This window comes from Lissotriton vulgaris, chromosome 11 (genome assembly GCF_964263255.1).
Source record: "Lissotriton vulgaris chromosome 11, aLisVul1.2, whole genome shotgun sequence".
Taxonomy (NCBI): Eukaryota; Metazoa; Chordata; class Amphibia; order Caudata; family Salamandridae; genus Lissotriton; species Lissotriton vulgaris.
In genome coordinates, this window is record NC_141699.1 from 988,702,770 (window position 1) to 988,719,103 (window position 16,334).

Consider the following 16,334-nt stretch of genomic DNA (forward strand, 5'->3'; position numbering starts at 1 on the left):
GGGCCCTGGATAACAAAAAAGGGTTAGTGCATCAAACGAGCAGCAATGCGATATTAAAGATTTTAAAAAATTGTTGATTTTAAAAATTATCGCCAAGCGGCGCAAATAGCATCAGTATAATGATTCAGCTCTCAGGGAAGTATCTCTCCCAGCAGGGGACCTCAAGCGTGCCCGAGGCTCTGCCACCGCCTGAAGACCGCAGCGACCCCCTGTCTGGCTGGCCCTTATGTGCCCTGTCCCACCCGAGCACTGGACCGCTAACTCCGGCCAGGCTCGTGGAACTCCCCCTCCCAAGATGGCGGCCGCCCTCTACTCGCTCGGCACCGAGGCCGGTGAGTGTCAGCAAGGGGAAGACCGTGAGGAGTATGGAAGCGCCGGGGCCCTGGATAACAAAAAAGGGTTAGTGCATCAAACGAGCAGCAATGCGATATTAAAGATTTAAAAAAATTGTTGATTTTAAAAATTATCGCAAAGCGGCGCAAATAGCATCAGTATAATGATTCAGCTCTCAGGGAAGTATCTCTCCCTGCAGGGGACCTCAAGCGTGCCCCAGGCTCTGCCACCGCCTGAAGACCGCCTGGAGATGCTGAGCTGTGTTATTTTTGCTTTGCAAGGTTTTTGATTCTATCTAGCGGCCGGCCCGAGGGGTTGTAGGCCCATGCCTGTATTGGTCTGAAACGATATGTATGAGGTTTTCCAAATAAAAATAAATATAAAAATAAATAAATAAAATAATTGCACAATTTACGCAATTAATTATCAATTAAAGAATTAATAATAAACAATAATTAATAATTCATCAATTAATACTTAACTAACTTTGCACCCTATACCCCTACAATAAAAACAACCTGCTCCTAATATATTACTCAAAAATATAATTACACAATTTACGTAATTAATTATCAATTAACACATTAATATTGATTAAAAAGTACTAATTAATTAATTATAATTAATTAACTTCCCACCCTGTACCCCTGCAAACCTCACAACTTGCTACAACACTACAAATTACTAATAAAAATTACATTAAAATTTATAAATAACAAAATCTAAAACTATATTTTAGAATTAGTAACAACAATTATACAAACAATATATAACATATACAATTACAATTTGAACTAAAAGACATACAAATAATACAAAAACAATATTTTTTACAAAAATATTACTGCAAACTATCTTAGAAACACACCTATTGTTGCAAACGTTATTACTTACTTAGAAATCAATATTTATGTCCACAATATTTCTGCATCATGATATTAATGTGTAATGATGGAAAAACTCGATATTTGTGCTGCTCGACATTATTAGCTCGATATTATGTCCAAATACTGTGAGATTGGTATCTCACTCAGTCATCAAAAATCTTTATTCAGATTTATATCCAAATCCATAAAACAAATCCATAAAGCAGAATAAAATACGGAGATTATATAATATGTCCACATACATTAATATGAAAGCAATTATACAGTACGATAAATTACAAGACAAATATTTACATTTAAAAACAGGCCATTCAGTGCAAAACCTCAGTGCAAAAGACCAGAATAAATGTTGCTCTGTAATTGTACAGCATACATGCATGTTAGACAGATTTTTTTTTAAGTTAAATAAATAAAACCCTGAGTCAGAAAAATGGGATGTAAAGTGCAAGATCTAATATCATTAAAACATTTACAAAACAGCATAACATTAGTTATCCGTCTAGCCACACATTTGATTTGGAAAAGCCACTAGATGATGGAGCAGGAATCGGCCATGAGTGTTTTTCACATTTACCACATATCCTTGGATCCCATGTTGGGATAGCCCATACAGTATCTATCTATGGTGGGCTTCCTTTTTTCCTGGGACTCTCTAAAGTCCTCTATTTTCGTCACAAAAATAGATCTTATTTCCTTTTTACTAAACTGCAAAATGCTGTGGTTCTGAAACGAGGTTTACCCCATTTCTTATAATAGAGCATTTACATACTGCAGCCACAGTATCTTTTCGTAGTTATCAAGTCCTAGTCAATCCCTGATAAAATCACTAGTAAACTTGGTGCCTTGTTTTGACCAGATATTATGCCACCATGTTAGTGTATTAGGGTTAATAGTATCTTCCATGTACTCTCTGTCCAGTTCTTTGTGTACAGTATAGGTAGGGGTCAAACTTGGCACTGCCAGGAGCCTGCGTAGGAAGATGTTTTCTTGTGACTGTAGAGGGGTTATGCTTTTCCCTGCTCTAGTCTAAACTGAGGATTCGTATAAGGCAACTGGGAGGCTTTTACTTTTATATAATTTCATGATTTCTCCTAGAGGTTTGCTGTTTATTTTCTTAACAAAGTTTAATACAGCCGTAGTGGCCCTAATACATTTTAATGTAGCCATTTTTAGAAGGGATGACCAGTCACCTTTCTGTGAAAACACTAATTCCTAAGTACCTAAAGGTCTTTACTTCTTCTAGCTTTGACCCTGCACGTAGTGGCTTTTCCCCTTTTTTAATCATCCTTTAATATAATAGTACAAGTACTCGGGAGGGGGGGCGTGGGGGGGGATGGGGATAGCCCTTAGCGGGATGTTGGTCCTTCCCATCTACTTTGTCTTGTAATCCTGCTTTGATGTGCGTATTTTTTGTTTGGTAAGGCTAATGGTTGGTTAGGTGTCTGTGAGGTTATGCGAATATGTGTTGATTCCATCTCCCTGCCCAGGTTCCACATTTTACCCTGGCCCTCAAGCTGATGAGCATATGCCCTTGTGCTCAAATTGGACGGGAGTGGGTCCATGGGGTTTGTATTTCCTGTCCCCTGTCTTTCTTTTAGTGTGCTTTTTAGGGCCATTATTTGTGACACCATATCATCTAGAAGTAGCAATAAGGGGGCAATTTTCTGCCTAGTTGCGTCTCTAAGGGACTCTTACTTTTTACTGTAAAGAGGTCCAAAAAGTCTTGATTTGAGAAAAGAGCTGCCATGTCTTCACATATAGAGTCGCATGTGGATTGTGGTGCAATAGAAGTGGATTTCGCCCACCCCTGGGTATCTACCGTGGCATGTTGCTGCTGTGTGACCTTATGAGGTTTATGACTCTATCTTCAGCTTTAGCTTCGATGGTGCCCTTAGCTTTTTAACTTTTTGGCGGGGTTGAATCTGAGCCCCGATTTTCCATGCCCTCAGCCTTTTCAGGCATGATGATTTAGGGCCTCATTGAGAGTCTGACGGTCCATGGGCAGTCATACTTGCGGTGGCGGTGTTTTGTCCATTGGATTACGAGTCTCTGAGTCAATCCGGCAGTGGATCGCCGGCTGTGCCAGGAAACCGCTGTGTCCTTGCAGTGACGCGGCAGAGGGGCAATGCAATACACTGAGCGGATCTGGCTCAGTCCTGCCGAGCATATGACTAGTCCCTCTCACCGCCAGCCTTTTTTCGGCAGTGAGCCGGCGACGAAAAGGCTGGCAGTGGGAGAACAAAGGGGAATACTACAGGACAGGGGAATGCATCCACCATGGGGATGCATTCCCCTGTCTGCTTGCACCCCCAGTTCCAGCACAGTATGGACTTCACAGTCCATGCCATTCTAGAACATTTTTGCCAATCTGATGGAAAGGCAAAAGGACCGTCTGCCTAAAGAGTTGAACTCGTAATCAGGGGGCAGTCCTTGACTGCCTTTGGCTCAGCCGTGCCGGTGGAGAGCCAGCACAACTGTGCCAAAGTGGTAATCAGCCCCTAAGTCTTTTGCAGGGCAGGGGTGTTGGTTTGGTATTTACCCTCTTCTAGTAATGTAACTAGTGGGGCAGTACCAAGGCCCAAGGAGAGCTTTCTCTCTGAGAGTTGAATTTCAGCATTAACCACCCCTATTCTTTCTAACATATGGTCAATCGCTGTATATTTAATGGGGGGCTTTGGACAGGGTTCTCCCCGGTAGCTTCATTTTACCCATGCTCTAATTATATAACAAAGAACAAGAAAATAAGCTTTCCAACTAATGAGATGTAACACCAATCATCAAGCGTTATTAAACACACAATGTTCAAGCAAAAGGTTTCTTATAGGAATTGAGGGTCCCTCTCCTTGGGAAGCAAAAGGGGAATGGAATAAGAGGATATTAACCTACCCCTATGGGGTCGATGTCACAGTGGGGGTCCAGTTCAGCCTTGTACAATCTCGGACCAATGCAGAGGGGCCTGCCCTTGGCTTGGGCTGTGGCACGCTTTTAAGCATGGGTTGAAGCTCCGGGTGGCAGGGAATTTTGGGGATTGTAGTCCCACAGGGGAGATCGGCAGTCCCCTGGATTTTCTTGTTTGTTGCTAATTGTAAATCTCTTTTTATTTGATTCTTCTGTTCTACTCCACATTTCATCTTCACAATTCTACTGTTTGATTGATCTTTAAAATCCCATGCTTTGCTCAATCGCCTGTACTTTGTGTCAACTTCATTAGCACCCTGCTCCTCAGTCTATTTACGTTTATAGACGGTATTTCTGCTTCGTTCATTTTCCCTCTCTACATACCTCATTAACTCCTTTATCATCTTCTCGGCTCTGAGTTGCCTTCCCCTTTCTATAATGTTCCAGACCTCAAATCTGTTAATTTTCTCCATTTGTTCCAACTTTTCTAGCTCACAACGTCTTTATATTTGTCTTTCAATTTTTCAGGCAAACTTTTTCCATATACTCAAAAAAGAATATGACAATGTCAGGTTTTCCTGAGGTTGACAAAAGGGAGGGTTGAGATCAGAGAACAATAAGTCAAGGTCCTCCTTTACCATAAAGTGGTTTTTGAGCTGACCAAAGTGCACGTTTCCAGCACTAAACACATAATCAGTTAATCAACCGGGATTTGTAAAGTGTGACTAATCACTTGTGATGATATCTAGGCGCTAGGTCCTTGCTGGAGCTCAGTTGAAGATCCAGGTCTTGAGTCCCTTTCTGAATTCTCAGAGAGAGGATGGTATTCAGAGGTGGAGGGGAAGGTCATTCCAGGACTTGGCGGCAAGATAGGAGAAGGACTGTCCTTCACTGTGGATTTGGAGAATGCGGAGAGCATGAGCAAGGGCGCGGGAGGCGGAGCGCAGGTTTCTGGAGGGTTGGTGGAAGTTCCGGCGGTGGTTGATGTATGCTGGTCCTTGGTCCCAGAGGGCCATGTAGGCATCAGCATCTTGAATTGGCTTTTCTGGATGGTAAAGCCAGTGGAGGTTCCTGAGGTAGAGTGTGATGTGGGTCTGTTTGGGGAGGTCGAGGATGAATTTGGCATGGTTTGAATGGTTAATAGAAGCTGCTGCTTCATGTCGCTTTGCAAACAATGTGTGGTTTTTCAAATAACCCCAACCTAACCAGCTTCCGCAAACAGCTAAAAACCCTCCACTTTAACAAATAATAACCTTGAGGGCTTCATTCTGGTTTTTTTTCAGCGCCTGGACGCCTCAGGGCAGCTGTAGTGCTCTATAAATCCCATTTTCATTTCATTTCATTTCTTGAGTGCATTGTGTCCTGTCGATTATTTGTGGGATTTTGTTATTGAAAAAGAGTTTTAGACCTTAAATCCCAGGCACCTAAATGCCTCTACACAAAGTTATCAACAATGGCCATGTAATTAGGGGCCAGAAGTTATTTTAATAATAATGATCAGGATTAATTCATATGCAAACGTTATTGTGATGTTCTTGCTTATAATCAAAAAAGAATAACATTCTACGATTGCTGGAACATGTCTTGCCTTATTAGCAATTCATTCAGTATTAGGAAACTACACCACTGAATGGAAACCCTAAGAACTTGAGTAGGTGACTTTGAATGATGTGTCACATCCACCAACATATAATTCACTTAGAATTTGTGGTCTATCAATGCTCGTGTGGCAGGTGCCTATAAAAAAGACACAGATTAGGGCTAGGCTAAAGAACACAATGTTTTCTACCACTTAGGACCTTATTATGGCATATGCCTGACATATTATTAACGCTGGTAACTTTGTGGCTCAGCATAGCTTATGTGCGGTCGCAGACTCCCATTTCCTATTTCCTAATGGGAGCATGTGGTGCAGTCGTAAACCGGCCGTAGCACAAGCTCCCAGAGAGAAATGGGAGAATCTATGCATCCCTGCACCAGGTGACAGGAGCCTCAGGGATTAATAGGTGGGCACCATTGGTGCCCTCTCGGCTCCAAACCAGAGGCTGCAGGATGAAGGGGGCCCTGCTAGGGGCCCCCAATGTCGCTTTCTGATAGGTTTTCCATGTCAGAAAGCCTTACATGGCAAGCCTGCTGGAAACCAACACCGTAATCCCTACAGCCGAAACGCCGTCTATAGGGATTACGTACCGGTCTCCGACTGGCCGAATGGGCTCCTTGAGCCTGCTGTAATCCTGCCGAATGTCCGTCCGGTTTCAGTTTCTACCACCTGCATTGTAATGCAGTGGATGAAACTGAAACTGCAATGAGGCTCGGAAGGCCGCCGACCCTCATCGTAATAGGGCCCCTAGTGTCAGTAGCCCGCCCTTTTGCTCCAAGCAGGGGCGGCCTTAGACATGTGCAAGCTGTGCACCTGCACAGGGCCACCAAATCCCAGGGGCCACCACACCAATATATATCCTTAAGATAATAATCCTCTGAGGATGGATACATATTTGCGTGGCTGTCCCTGCAGGGATTTGGCGGCCTCCGGCTCTGTTCTACTTCCAGACACCCTGACCCCCCCCCCCTCTTCACTGGCCTCTGCACTCCACCCCGCCCGGACCACCTCTTCCGAGGTCTCCTACCTACGCTCCCTGCCCAGGGCCGCCATGAGCCTAGAGCTGCCCCTGCTTCAAGGAAGACTATGTGACCTGCTAGGACAGTTCTAAAGCAACAAACCCGGTCACTGCTCTGAGCCTTGGTGCCAGCATGTTAAAATGGATTTGACGTAGAGCGCTTACAGCTTGCTATCTTTCTGTTCCTGCTTCTACCCTCGTGATCCCTTAAATCAGGGGTAGCCAGGCTGCTACACTGGCTTTCTTTAACGTGTAGGCCCCCTGCGGGCCAGCTCACAATAAAATTGGTGCAGACTGGCTAGCTAGAGCTCTGCTCAACCACAGTGATGCCATGATGTTCTCAGTACACGTGATAGGGGCCTGAATGCGCTTTATTATCTGAAATACGAAAATCAGAAAAAGGGTGTCTGAGGTGGAGATGTTTATGCCAAAAGGAAAATATTTACATCAAATATCTGGCCACTAGTTACTTTCACAGTGCACACCGCTGTTGGAGGAAGATATAACGAATATATATCCCTACCATAGAGATAATGACTATACAAGACAGGGGATTATGTTTCACATGAAAGTGACCACATGTTTACCAAGGCCATTAAATGCATGCAAAGATCTTATTAGTGAATGGTTACTGAGCATTAGAATCGTGCCATTTTAAAGGCCTTTCAACACATTCCCTTGCACTGCGTACGTCTATCCTCTGAAAGAAATATTGTTTTGATCACCACAACGCAAAATAAAACTGCAACAATTTAAAGTTGATGGAAAAGAAATGCTTTCCATTGCCAAACGCACAAACGAAATTACAGGCCACAGAGATCACACCACAGGACAGAAAATGCAGGTTAAACCGGCAGCAAAAGTAGGAAGCACTGATTCGGAATGAGTGATTCATTGGAAATATTACCCTAATTGGATAATGCGGAATGGAATATAAACCTGCCGGTAACCTTGATAACAAGAAAGCTAAACATATTCCCTTAAGGAGGAAGAGAATTAAATTAAGCGTGTAATGACTTTCTTGTACCGGTCTTTTATGTATTCCTTGCTTATTATTCCTAATGCCACAAAAAGCATATTCATTTTTGAGTGTGACAAGAAAACCCTGCTGTATAAGGCAAGCCTGAATATTCAGCACTGTCCGTGGTTCAGAACCTTGAAAAAAAGGAAGGACACTTTTAACTCTTGCTTTTCCCTTCACTCTCTCCCTTTCTTCCATCCTAGCTACCCTCACCCTTCTTCCTACCACTGACAAACCCAATGAAATTCATGACAATTAGCAGGCATCAGTGGGTAATTCATCTCTTTAAGACAAGGGAAGGTGGAATATCTGCCTTCTTTCTCTTGTTTGAATCCAGTCAAGTGACACAGGCCATCAACTGGACCTGAGAGGGGACTGTGCTTCTGTCTGTAGCATCTTCCCCAGTCCTGGAGCATGCAAGGACACGAGCTGTAGTTAAACACTTCTTTATTCCTCAGCATTCCTTCATGCACTGCTCATTACATCATACTTTTCTGATAACCACACCCTGACACCTCCCAGCATATTACGCAGTTCCTGTCTAGAGTCCACCTCAGAAGCAGAAGGGTCCTGGTGCGTGTAACACCAATATGCTACACTGTCCTGGCCTAAGACCACACCCCACATCTTTATTTCCCCACCACGTTGCCGGGTCTAGATTTCCTTGGATTATGAAGGCAGACAGATTGTGGCAGTAGTATGGCAGCCAGACAGCATACATCAGAATGGTGATGGAAGAACTGCTGTGCTAATGTCCACATTCCACCTGGTAGCCCTGCAGTGAGGCCAACAGGAAACAGTGCCTGGTGTGGGGCACTGAGACTTGGGCAAGCCTGGGATTACCCCTCTCAATGAAGTGCATGCACAGCAGTGAGAAAGGAACCCAAATGCACGTTGGTAATTCCTAGGATTCACCGACAAAATGGAATCCCAGATATGTCACTGCTGGTACAACATACAGACCAAGAACTTTATCCCACAGGTGTTACTTGCGTGGCCTAACAGTGTTTCTGAAATTTTTTGGGCTGCATTCCACAAACGTTGTCAACATGGGCACCCTTTTTGGACAATAACCACAGGCTGGTTAGGAAGGTCCAAAGCCTATAGCCAGGCGGGTGAGTGTCTGGCTCTTGACGGCAGGGACCTATTGCAAGCTTCTGGCTCCTTTGTGTCTGAGTTTCCAGAGCTACCAGACTGCCACAAAGACTCCAGATATCTGGTCTTAAAGAACCATTCAGGATGGGCAAACAGTAGGGCAGGGAATCAAGTGGGACAGAAATTCAGTCAGGCAGCTGGCCCACTTCAGTCGGCCTAGCTGGTAGCCAGTCTTCAATCTGACTAAATAATACAAGTAAAAGACAATAACTTTGCTTTTCTTCTTAGCAGGGTTTTGATGTATCTTTTTACTTCAAGGCTTGTACCAAGGATAGTGAGACCCAGCTTGGTAAGATATAGCAAATCAAACAAGTTTGCAGAACAAGTAGTGACAAAATATCTCACTTATATTTAATAGGGCTTTATGGAAACCTCACCCTCCACTTCTGTTTAATTCTTGATAACCCTGACATTGTAGTGCAATCACAGTGCTTATTCAAACCTCCAACGTAGCTTAACTCACTTTGACAGAATGCTGGTTATTTCCAGAGAATCCTTTGGCTGCATCTAGGAATACAAGCAACAGAAAGGCCAAGATCCTTAAATGCAACAGTTTTAGATCCAGCAATCAATATAACCTGGGGCAGGTCTGGCTCTAGGGCAGTGTGACTGGTGCCATCGCACCGGGTGCTGACTTAGGATGGGGACTCTTTGCAAGTAGATTTTGGCTTTAAAAGCAGCTGCTGCTGCATTCCTTGCCTCCAGCAATTTTCAGGCAACAATAAAAATGTGAAGATAACTCCTGTGATCAATGTTTTACCTGGAGAGAGATCAGAGTTTTGTCTAGTTTTGACTCATCCTAAGGTAGCGCAGAGGGTTAATATGCCTGTTGCAAGGAATGTGGACCAAGCAGGACATAAAGTGCATATAATGTAAAGAGGTCAGTGGGTTACTGCTTTTGTCAGAGAGATACTTTAGTTACTTGCAGTTTATACGTTAAAATCCTAATGTAGAACAGTGAGCTATTATCTGTCATCAAAGAGTTTAGAGTGATATTTTCCTGTCTTTCATTATCCTAATGTTGCAAAAAGGGTTTGTTTGCTTTGAAAATAATTCTTATTATTAAAGAGAACCCCCAAGCATGGTGGTACGTTTTAAACTCAGAGTTTCTGCTTCTCCTGACCAAGCACTCTTAAACTACTGCGTACCAGTTTGGATAACATGTGACTCCTACAGCGTATAGTCCTCTGTCTTATATAACAATTCCTATACACTGATTTACACACATATGATTGATTGTATCTGTGTAATGTGAATGTGATGTAAGGTGCTCTGATACCCTACACTGGAATGAGTGGCGCCATAAAACCAATTAAATGCATCTGAGAGTGGTTATAGAGACTTAAGGGGCACTGTTAAATGGTGGCAGTGAGAGAATCCGTGGTGCAAGTGGTCATTGGGCGAGGTGCCAACAAACATTGTCACACTGGGCGCCTCCAGCAGTAAAGACGGACCTGACCTGGGAAGAAGATGTCTTCCTGCCAACATACAAAACTAACAGGTTTTTTCTCATGCCTAGACTCCCACTGAAATCCAGAACTGAATGATTACCAATTGTAAAAATAAATAAAAGGGAAAAAAACAAATATTTGCAGCAGTCACTTCCAGATTTAGAGCATGTGTACCTCAACCTAGACTGCCAATTGTAACACATAGCCCAATGTTAAGCCATAGGTGACCATCCAAAGTAGAAAAGCTGTCAAGACTATTCTTCTTTTTTGGATAATCTGCAGCAGACACATTGAATTATTTAATGTTTTTATAAAGTGCATTAACCCGCCTTGAAGTTGTTTATGAACACATATCCATTTGTACCTGTAAGAAGAGGTACTTCGAAATGGCAAGAAAATAAATTGAGTAAGAAGAAGACTCCAAAGAGCTATAATCTGAACTGAGGAGTCAATTCATGATGATGATTATTACAATCATAATTATCATAATCATCATCATCATTATTATTATTATTACCATTGCTATTATTATTATTGTTATTATTATTATTATTAACCCCTTGACCGCGGAGTGAATTCCGCTGTAGTGCTGGAGTTTTAATCAGTGGGCGGGGTTGCGGCGGCCAATGGACGTGCGCAGCACCAGCGAGGTAGTGCTCGCGACGGCCATTGGCCAATGTGAGCACGGAACGGGTTAATATTATTATCATCACTACCAATAATAATAATAATAATAATAAAACTACTCCTACTACTACTACTACTACTGCTAGTACTACTACTCATAATAATAATGATCATTTATTGTTATTATTATTATATATTTTCTTACTTCAGTTTCATTCCAGTGTAAGAACTGTGATGTTGTATTGCTTTTTCTTCCTTTTAGGTCAGAGCCTCATACAGAAATGATGAAGTGGGTGCTTGTGAAGAATAAGATCCAAACACATAATGGAGAGTCAACTTTATTTAATGAAAGACTGCTTTCCTCCAGAAAGGTACTGTAATCTAGTTATCGCGGCAATGTAATCATCCCTTCTTATCGGTTCCCTTCCCATCAGAAACACATGCCCTCAGCAGGGCTCACACAGAGAAGTAGCCTTCACGTTCCTTCCTTGCAAACAGGATTAGGAAGTAATAGCTCTGAAAAGGGAGAGACAGGGGTGTTCATGCAGTATTCCCTGATTCCAAATGTCACATGACATTGTATGTAATTCAGATGTGATGGTACATTTCGACTAAGTTGGTACACCACGTATGCATTACGTTTGCGCAATACATGGAGTAGACGCTTCCTGTACCACCACAATACACAAGATTAACCATGCAGAGGAACATGCTGCAGGCTAAAATCCTGTTTCTTCAATTACAAAATATGTGATTTCATACTTAGCACTGGGGCTTCACCACTTCAGATTGTGAACCTTAAAAAACAATTGAAAATAAATGTGTTTTTATTTAAAATCAGCAAGAGGCTGGCCTTAATGTTCGTGTTAAATACATTAGTGCCCTTATGGCTTTGTGCAGACCGTGATGATGTAGAAACATAATTTTATTGGGCTGTTTTGTTTAGCAACATGTAAGGAAGTCAGCCCTCTTTTACTGGCATATGATTACAGCTGTACAGATAAAAGCTGCATTTCCAGCTGCCATGCATCAACAAAAGGATACCCTACAGACAAAAATGCAGTTACTACGGCCAAATTGTATCCCAAAAATGCATCATTGAATGAATTAATTCTGATGTAACGTGTTTGCTTCTTTATAAATATAAAGAATTTCTTTATAGGTCATTGTTTTCAGAGAGTTTATTTCAATGTGTATTGAACGCACTAAGCCTTTGTCAAAGTGATTGTCATTACCCAACAAAACCACCTTTGCATTATAAAAAGAATACAGCAGCCTTTGTCAAAATGCCAGAAATACACAGTCAAAGGAGTCCTAAGTGGAGAGGAACAAATATCAAACAAATAAGGGACACAGTGCATAAATCTGTAGAGAACACCGGGTCACTGAGCGCCCATTTATTAGAACAAGATTGGGAGAACCTAGGAACGACCTTGTTAAACAAATTCCCAGTAATCCCAGTAAGCCAATTGATTCATGGCGATAGAAAAAAACCAAACAACCATGGTACAGCATACAGCTGCAAGATCAGAAGAGGAAAATTGTAAAGGAGGAAAGAGCCAAGGCCGCAGCAGGCAGAACAGGAATAGTTACAGACAATAGTAAAATCATAAAAATGAGAAAGGAATATAAGGACATGTGCTGGGACGCAAAAAGGGTGCATACTGAAAACCTTTTGGGAGAAATTGCTGTGGGCAAGCAAATTGCCAAACAGCAGTGAATTCTGGGGGCTAATAAAATATCTAACAAAGGAATAGAAACGCACCAAAATGTGGGAATACGTGTGTAGGAGAGTAGGGTCTGCAATCCTATGATCACCCCAGATTTTTGCTTTTTGCTTCACTGGTTTACGACTTCTCTGGCTGTGGGCCTGCTAATCAGACCCACAGCCTTGCTGTTCTCTCACTAAATTGACACGTGTACCTTAGGTGCATTTACCAATTGGTACTGGGCCACCTTATCAGACCCTGTAACTCAGGGCATAGGTGTACCCAGGGCCTACCAGGGGCTGCAGCATGTATTATGCCACCCCTGGCTGGCCATCTAAATCTGACACAACTGGCTGCACGACAGCTGGGGCAAGGTGGTGTAATCACCCTTTGCTTTAGATATTATATACCTATATCTAACCCTAAAATGGACACATAGATTCCTATCAGTCACTCCTATGGCAGGCCTTGACAATCCTGAAGGCAGAGTGCTTGGAATTATGTGAGATGGTGCTCTGGCATGAGCTGAGCCCGTTTGCAGCTTGCGGAACCAAGTCCTAATAGCTGTTCCATGATAACGCGTACCATATACTCTTAAGTGCATTATAATCCTCGCGGTTATATGCTAACTCTGGTATCGCTTTATCAAAACATGTCGAGTAAGGTGTCATACGAATTGGAATACTAACCCCTCACCAATTCTGGCGACGGGGTAAGCATTCCACCCTTCTAGAGGGACACGACATGTATGTAACGGTGAACCCCGGTTAAAGTTAACTCAAGCCTCACCATCACAAAATGGATGCTACCACCACAGACACAAGTCTGACCTCCTGCTGCTGGGAGTCCTTCCAGCGAGGGAGGCTTGGAAAAAGGGTTTCCTGTCAGGGGCGGTGCTAGCACCATCCCAGACAGGGTTTTGTGTATCCTGGGTAGGCAGGGCTTTAGAGGAAGGTGACTGCAAGTGGCACCCCGGTGCTCACTATGCATAGGTTCTAGAACCAGTTCCAGGGGCACACCAGCCCCTGACCTGGGGAAAGTCCGGCATGGGAGAGGGGTGTAACCACCCCCCTTCCTGGTCCCACCTATGGGCAGGACCTAGTTGCGTGCCAGCCCCTTTTCCTAGTATAAAGATAGGAGCGGGCCCCCTTCCAAATTAGATCATCTTTGAATCCTGAAACTACTTTCTACGAAAGGAACTCAAGACTTCTTCCTAAGATTTCTCTCTTGTGACTAAGGAGTAGTCACCCTGCAACCGCAGGCACCATCTAAGAACACTGCGGTTTGCTGCATGTCCTTCCTCCGGAATCCGACCGACCAGCATGACGAGACCCGGCTTCCCTGGCACCTCTGACCTCTACCTACATCATCAGCCCAGCTGAGATCCGTGGGTGTGACGAGACCTCGAGGGACCGGCCATCTTCAGAACTCCACGACGCTTATCCAGCACGACCGCCGAGGGATCCTCGAGTGAGTGCTTTGGGGTTCGAGAAGCCCTGACCCTGAGCAGCTCCAGCACCGAAGTCCAGCCCCCCAGCATCCACCAGATCTGCGTGGGGCCCTTCTGCTCTTTGCTGCTCACCGCGTTGTCCGGCTACTTGCCTGCTGGCTTGTGGCCCTCTTGACAACGCTCCACGACGACAACACCGCTGGTCTGGTTGCTCCAGACTGGCCCTTGCTCCCCTCCAAAAGAGGAGCACCCCGGACCCTCCTGGTCCACTCCAGACGCCATTTTAAGTCCACCGCGTGGGCTTCCATTTGCCAAGACTTGTTGCCCCAATCCTGGGTCCAGCGACGTCGACAGCAGATACCTTTGTGGGACAGCTTGCACCTCCATCCTGGTCGCCGACAACGCCTCCTGGTCCGTGAGACCGCAAAGCCCAGCGTCGCCCACTCACCTGGTCGAGGTGACTCCATCTGGTGCCATCCTGGTGCCCATCTGATCACTGGCTAGTGATTCAGAACTTGGTCCCCTCTGCTTACAGGTGTCCTCCATCTTCACTGGTCGCCTGCCAGCAACTTCTTCTTTCAGGCTCCATAGACTGCAACGAGGATTCCTGACATCTTTCCAGACCTATGCAGCCGCAGCCCCTGGGCTAGGTAACCTCAGCATTTCGGTGCTCCAGCATAGCCTCACTATCCAAGGGTCCAGATCCTTTTACGTTTCAGCTCTACCTAGTCGGATTCGTCCGATAACACTAACTTTGTAATTTCTAGCAACCATAGACTTTGTCCCGCATCCCGCGTGAGAGTGCACACTCTGCACCCGATCCCCCTAGGCCTCCTGCTAGTAATCTGAAGGTTCAGTAGTCAAGTCCTAGCGATCCTAAAGTCTATTAGACTAGTACTTACCTGCTAGTAATTTCGCATTCCACTTTTAGAGTATATGGTTTTTCGTGCCCCTCGGGCATTTGTGTAAATTGTGCGACTTTGCGTATTTTCTAAAGAGCTTTGTATTGTGCTTAGCACCCTGTCCTCATAAAGAGTCCAGGGTTGTTGTGTTCTAAATAAATATACTTTTATTTTCATAACAACTTGTGTGGTGTCCTTTCACTTGGTTTTCAAGGGGTATATGTGATGGTATAACAGCTAGCTTAACACGCCCTCTAGAGTTTAGCCTAAAGACTGCTCTTGTCCATGCTACTAGGATAGCTGGTCTACGGTTGACTTACAACCAATCATCAATAAGGGTTGTTTGGACTGATACAAAGTGCTCACTAGAATAGTGAACATTATATATCAGGCCAACTTCTCACATCGGCGAGCAGCGGTTGGGATTTGAGCTTGCTGTTGTTTTACCACACGTATCCTAAGAATATCATTGTGAAAGATCACATAAGTACCCAGGTACATATAACTTAGCTTAGAATACTCTGAGTTCTACTGAACCAGCTGTTGTAGTTCAACAGGGCCTAGCACACCCTGACTACAACTCTTAGCAAGGGATCAGTAGGCAAACAAATAGTGTAGGTAGGTGCATCACTTACACCACACTAGAAGCATGTCAGACAAAGGAGGGAACTCAGAAGCCCCCCTTCTGTCAGTTGACCCTCAACAGGTCACTTCCAGATATGCTGCTCTTAGCTTCCAGGAGATGAGACAAATCTGTACATTCAGGAAGCTAAAACAGGGTTTTAACCCTACCATTCCCTTTCTGATTGGTCTCTTAGAGACTTATGATGCTAGGAGGACTGCTAACACAGATCCTTCTCATCCAGATGGGAGCATGCCCCCCTTAGAGGGAACCCTTGGGGACCCTGACCTCAACGCCATCAGAACAGAGAGTGATGAGGAGGAAGAGAATCAGGAGTTGTTAGGGGATTAGGCAGACAAAGGTCAGGTAGAAGTCAGTAGACTAACCAGGACCAACTTAAGTAGGCATGAGAATGGATTTTGGGGCCCCCCAGGACCACTCTCAGGCAGGCTTAACATTGGTAATGGACGAGTTAGGTCTCTATCCAGAGGCTCTAACAGATCCATTAGAATCAATGGCTCTCAGACATCTTCTCACAGAGGGATGACATCCCCTCAGAGGAGAGAGCATGAGGCCAAGATGAGGGAAGTCAATCCGAGGATTGAAAGGGAAGAACTTGCCCGGGCCAAAGAGAGACTTGCCTTTGCTAGAGAGCAGAAAT

The 16,334-nt window shown here is 44.1% G+C and overlaps 1 protein-coding gene across 1 annotated transcript in view; it reads left to right on the forward strand.

Annotated features, from left to right (window-relative positions):
* LOC147683825 (uncharacterized) overlaps positions 1-16,334 on the forward strand; it is a 1,174,400-nt gene that overhangs the window by 286,147 nt on the left and 871,919 nt on the right. The window contains exon 3 of the mRNA XM_086944225.1: positions 11,253-11,361. Coding sequence (XP_086800351.1) covers positions 11,253-11,361 — 109 coding nt within the window. The remainder of the gene's footprint in view (positions 1-11,252; positions 11,362-16,334) is intronic.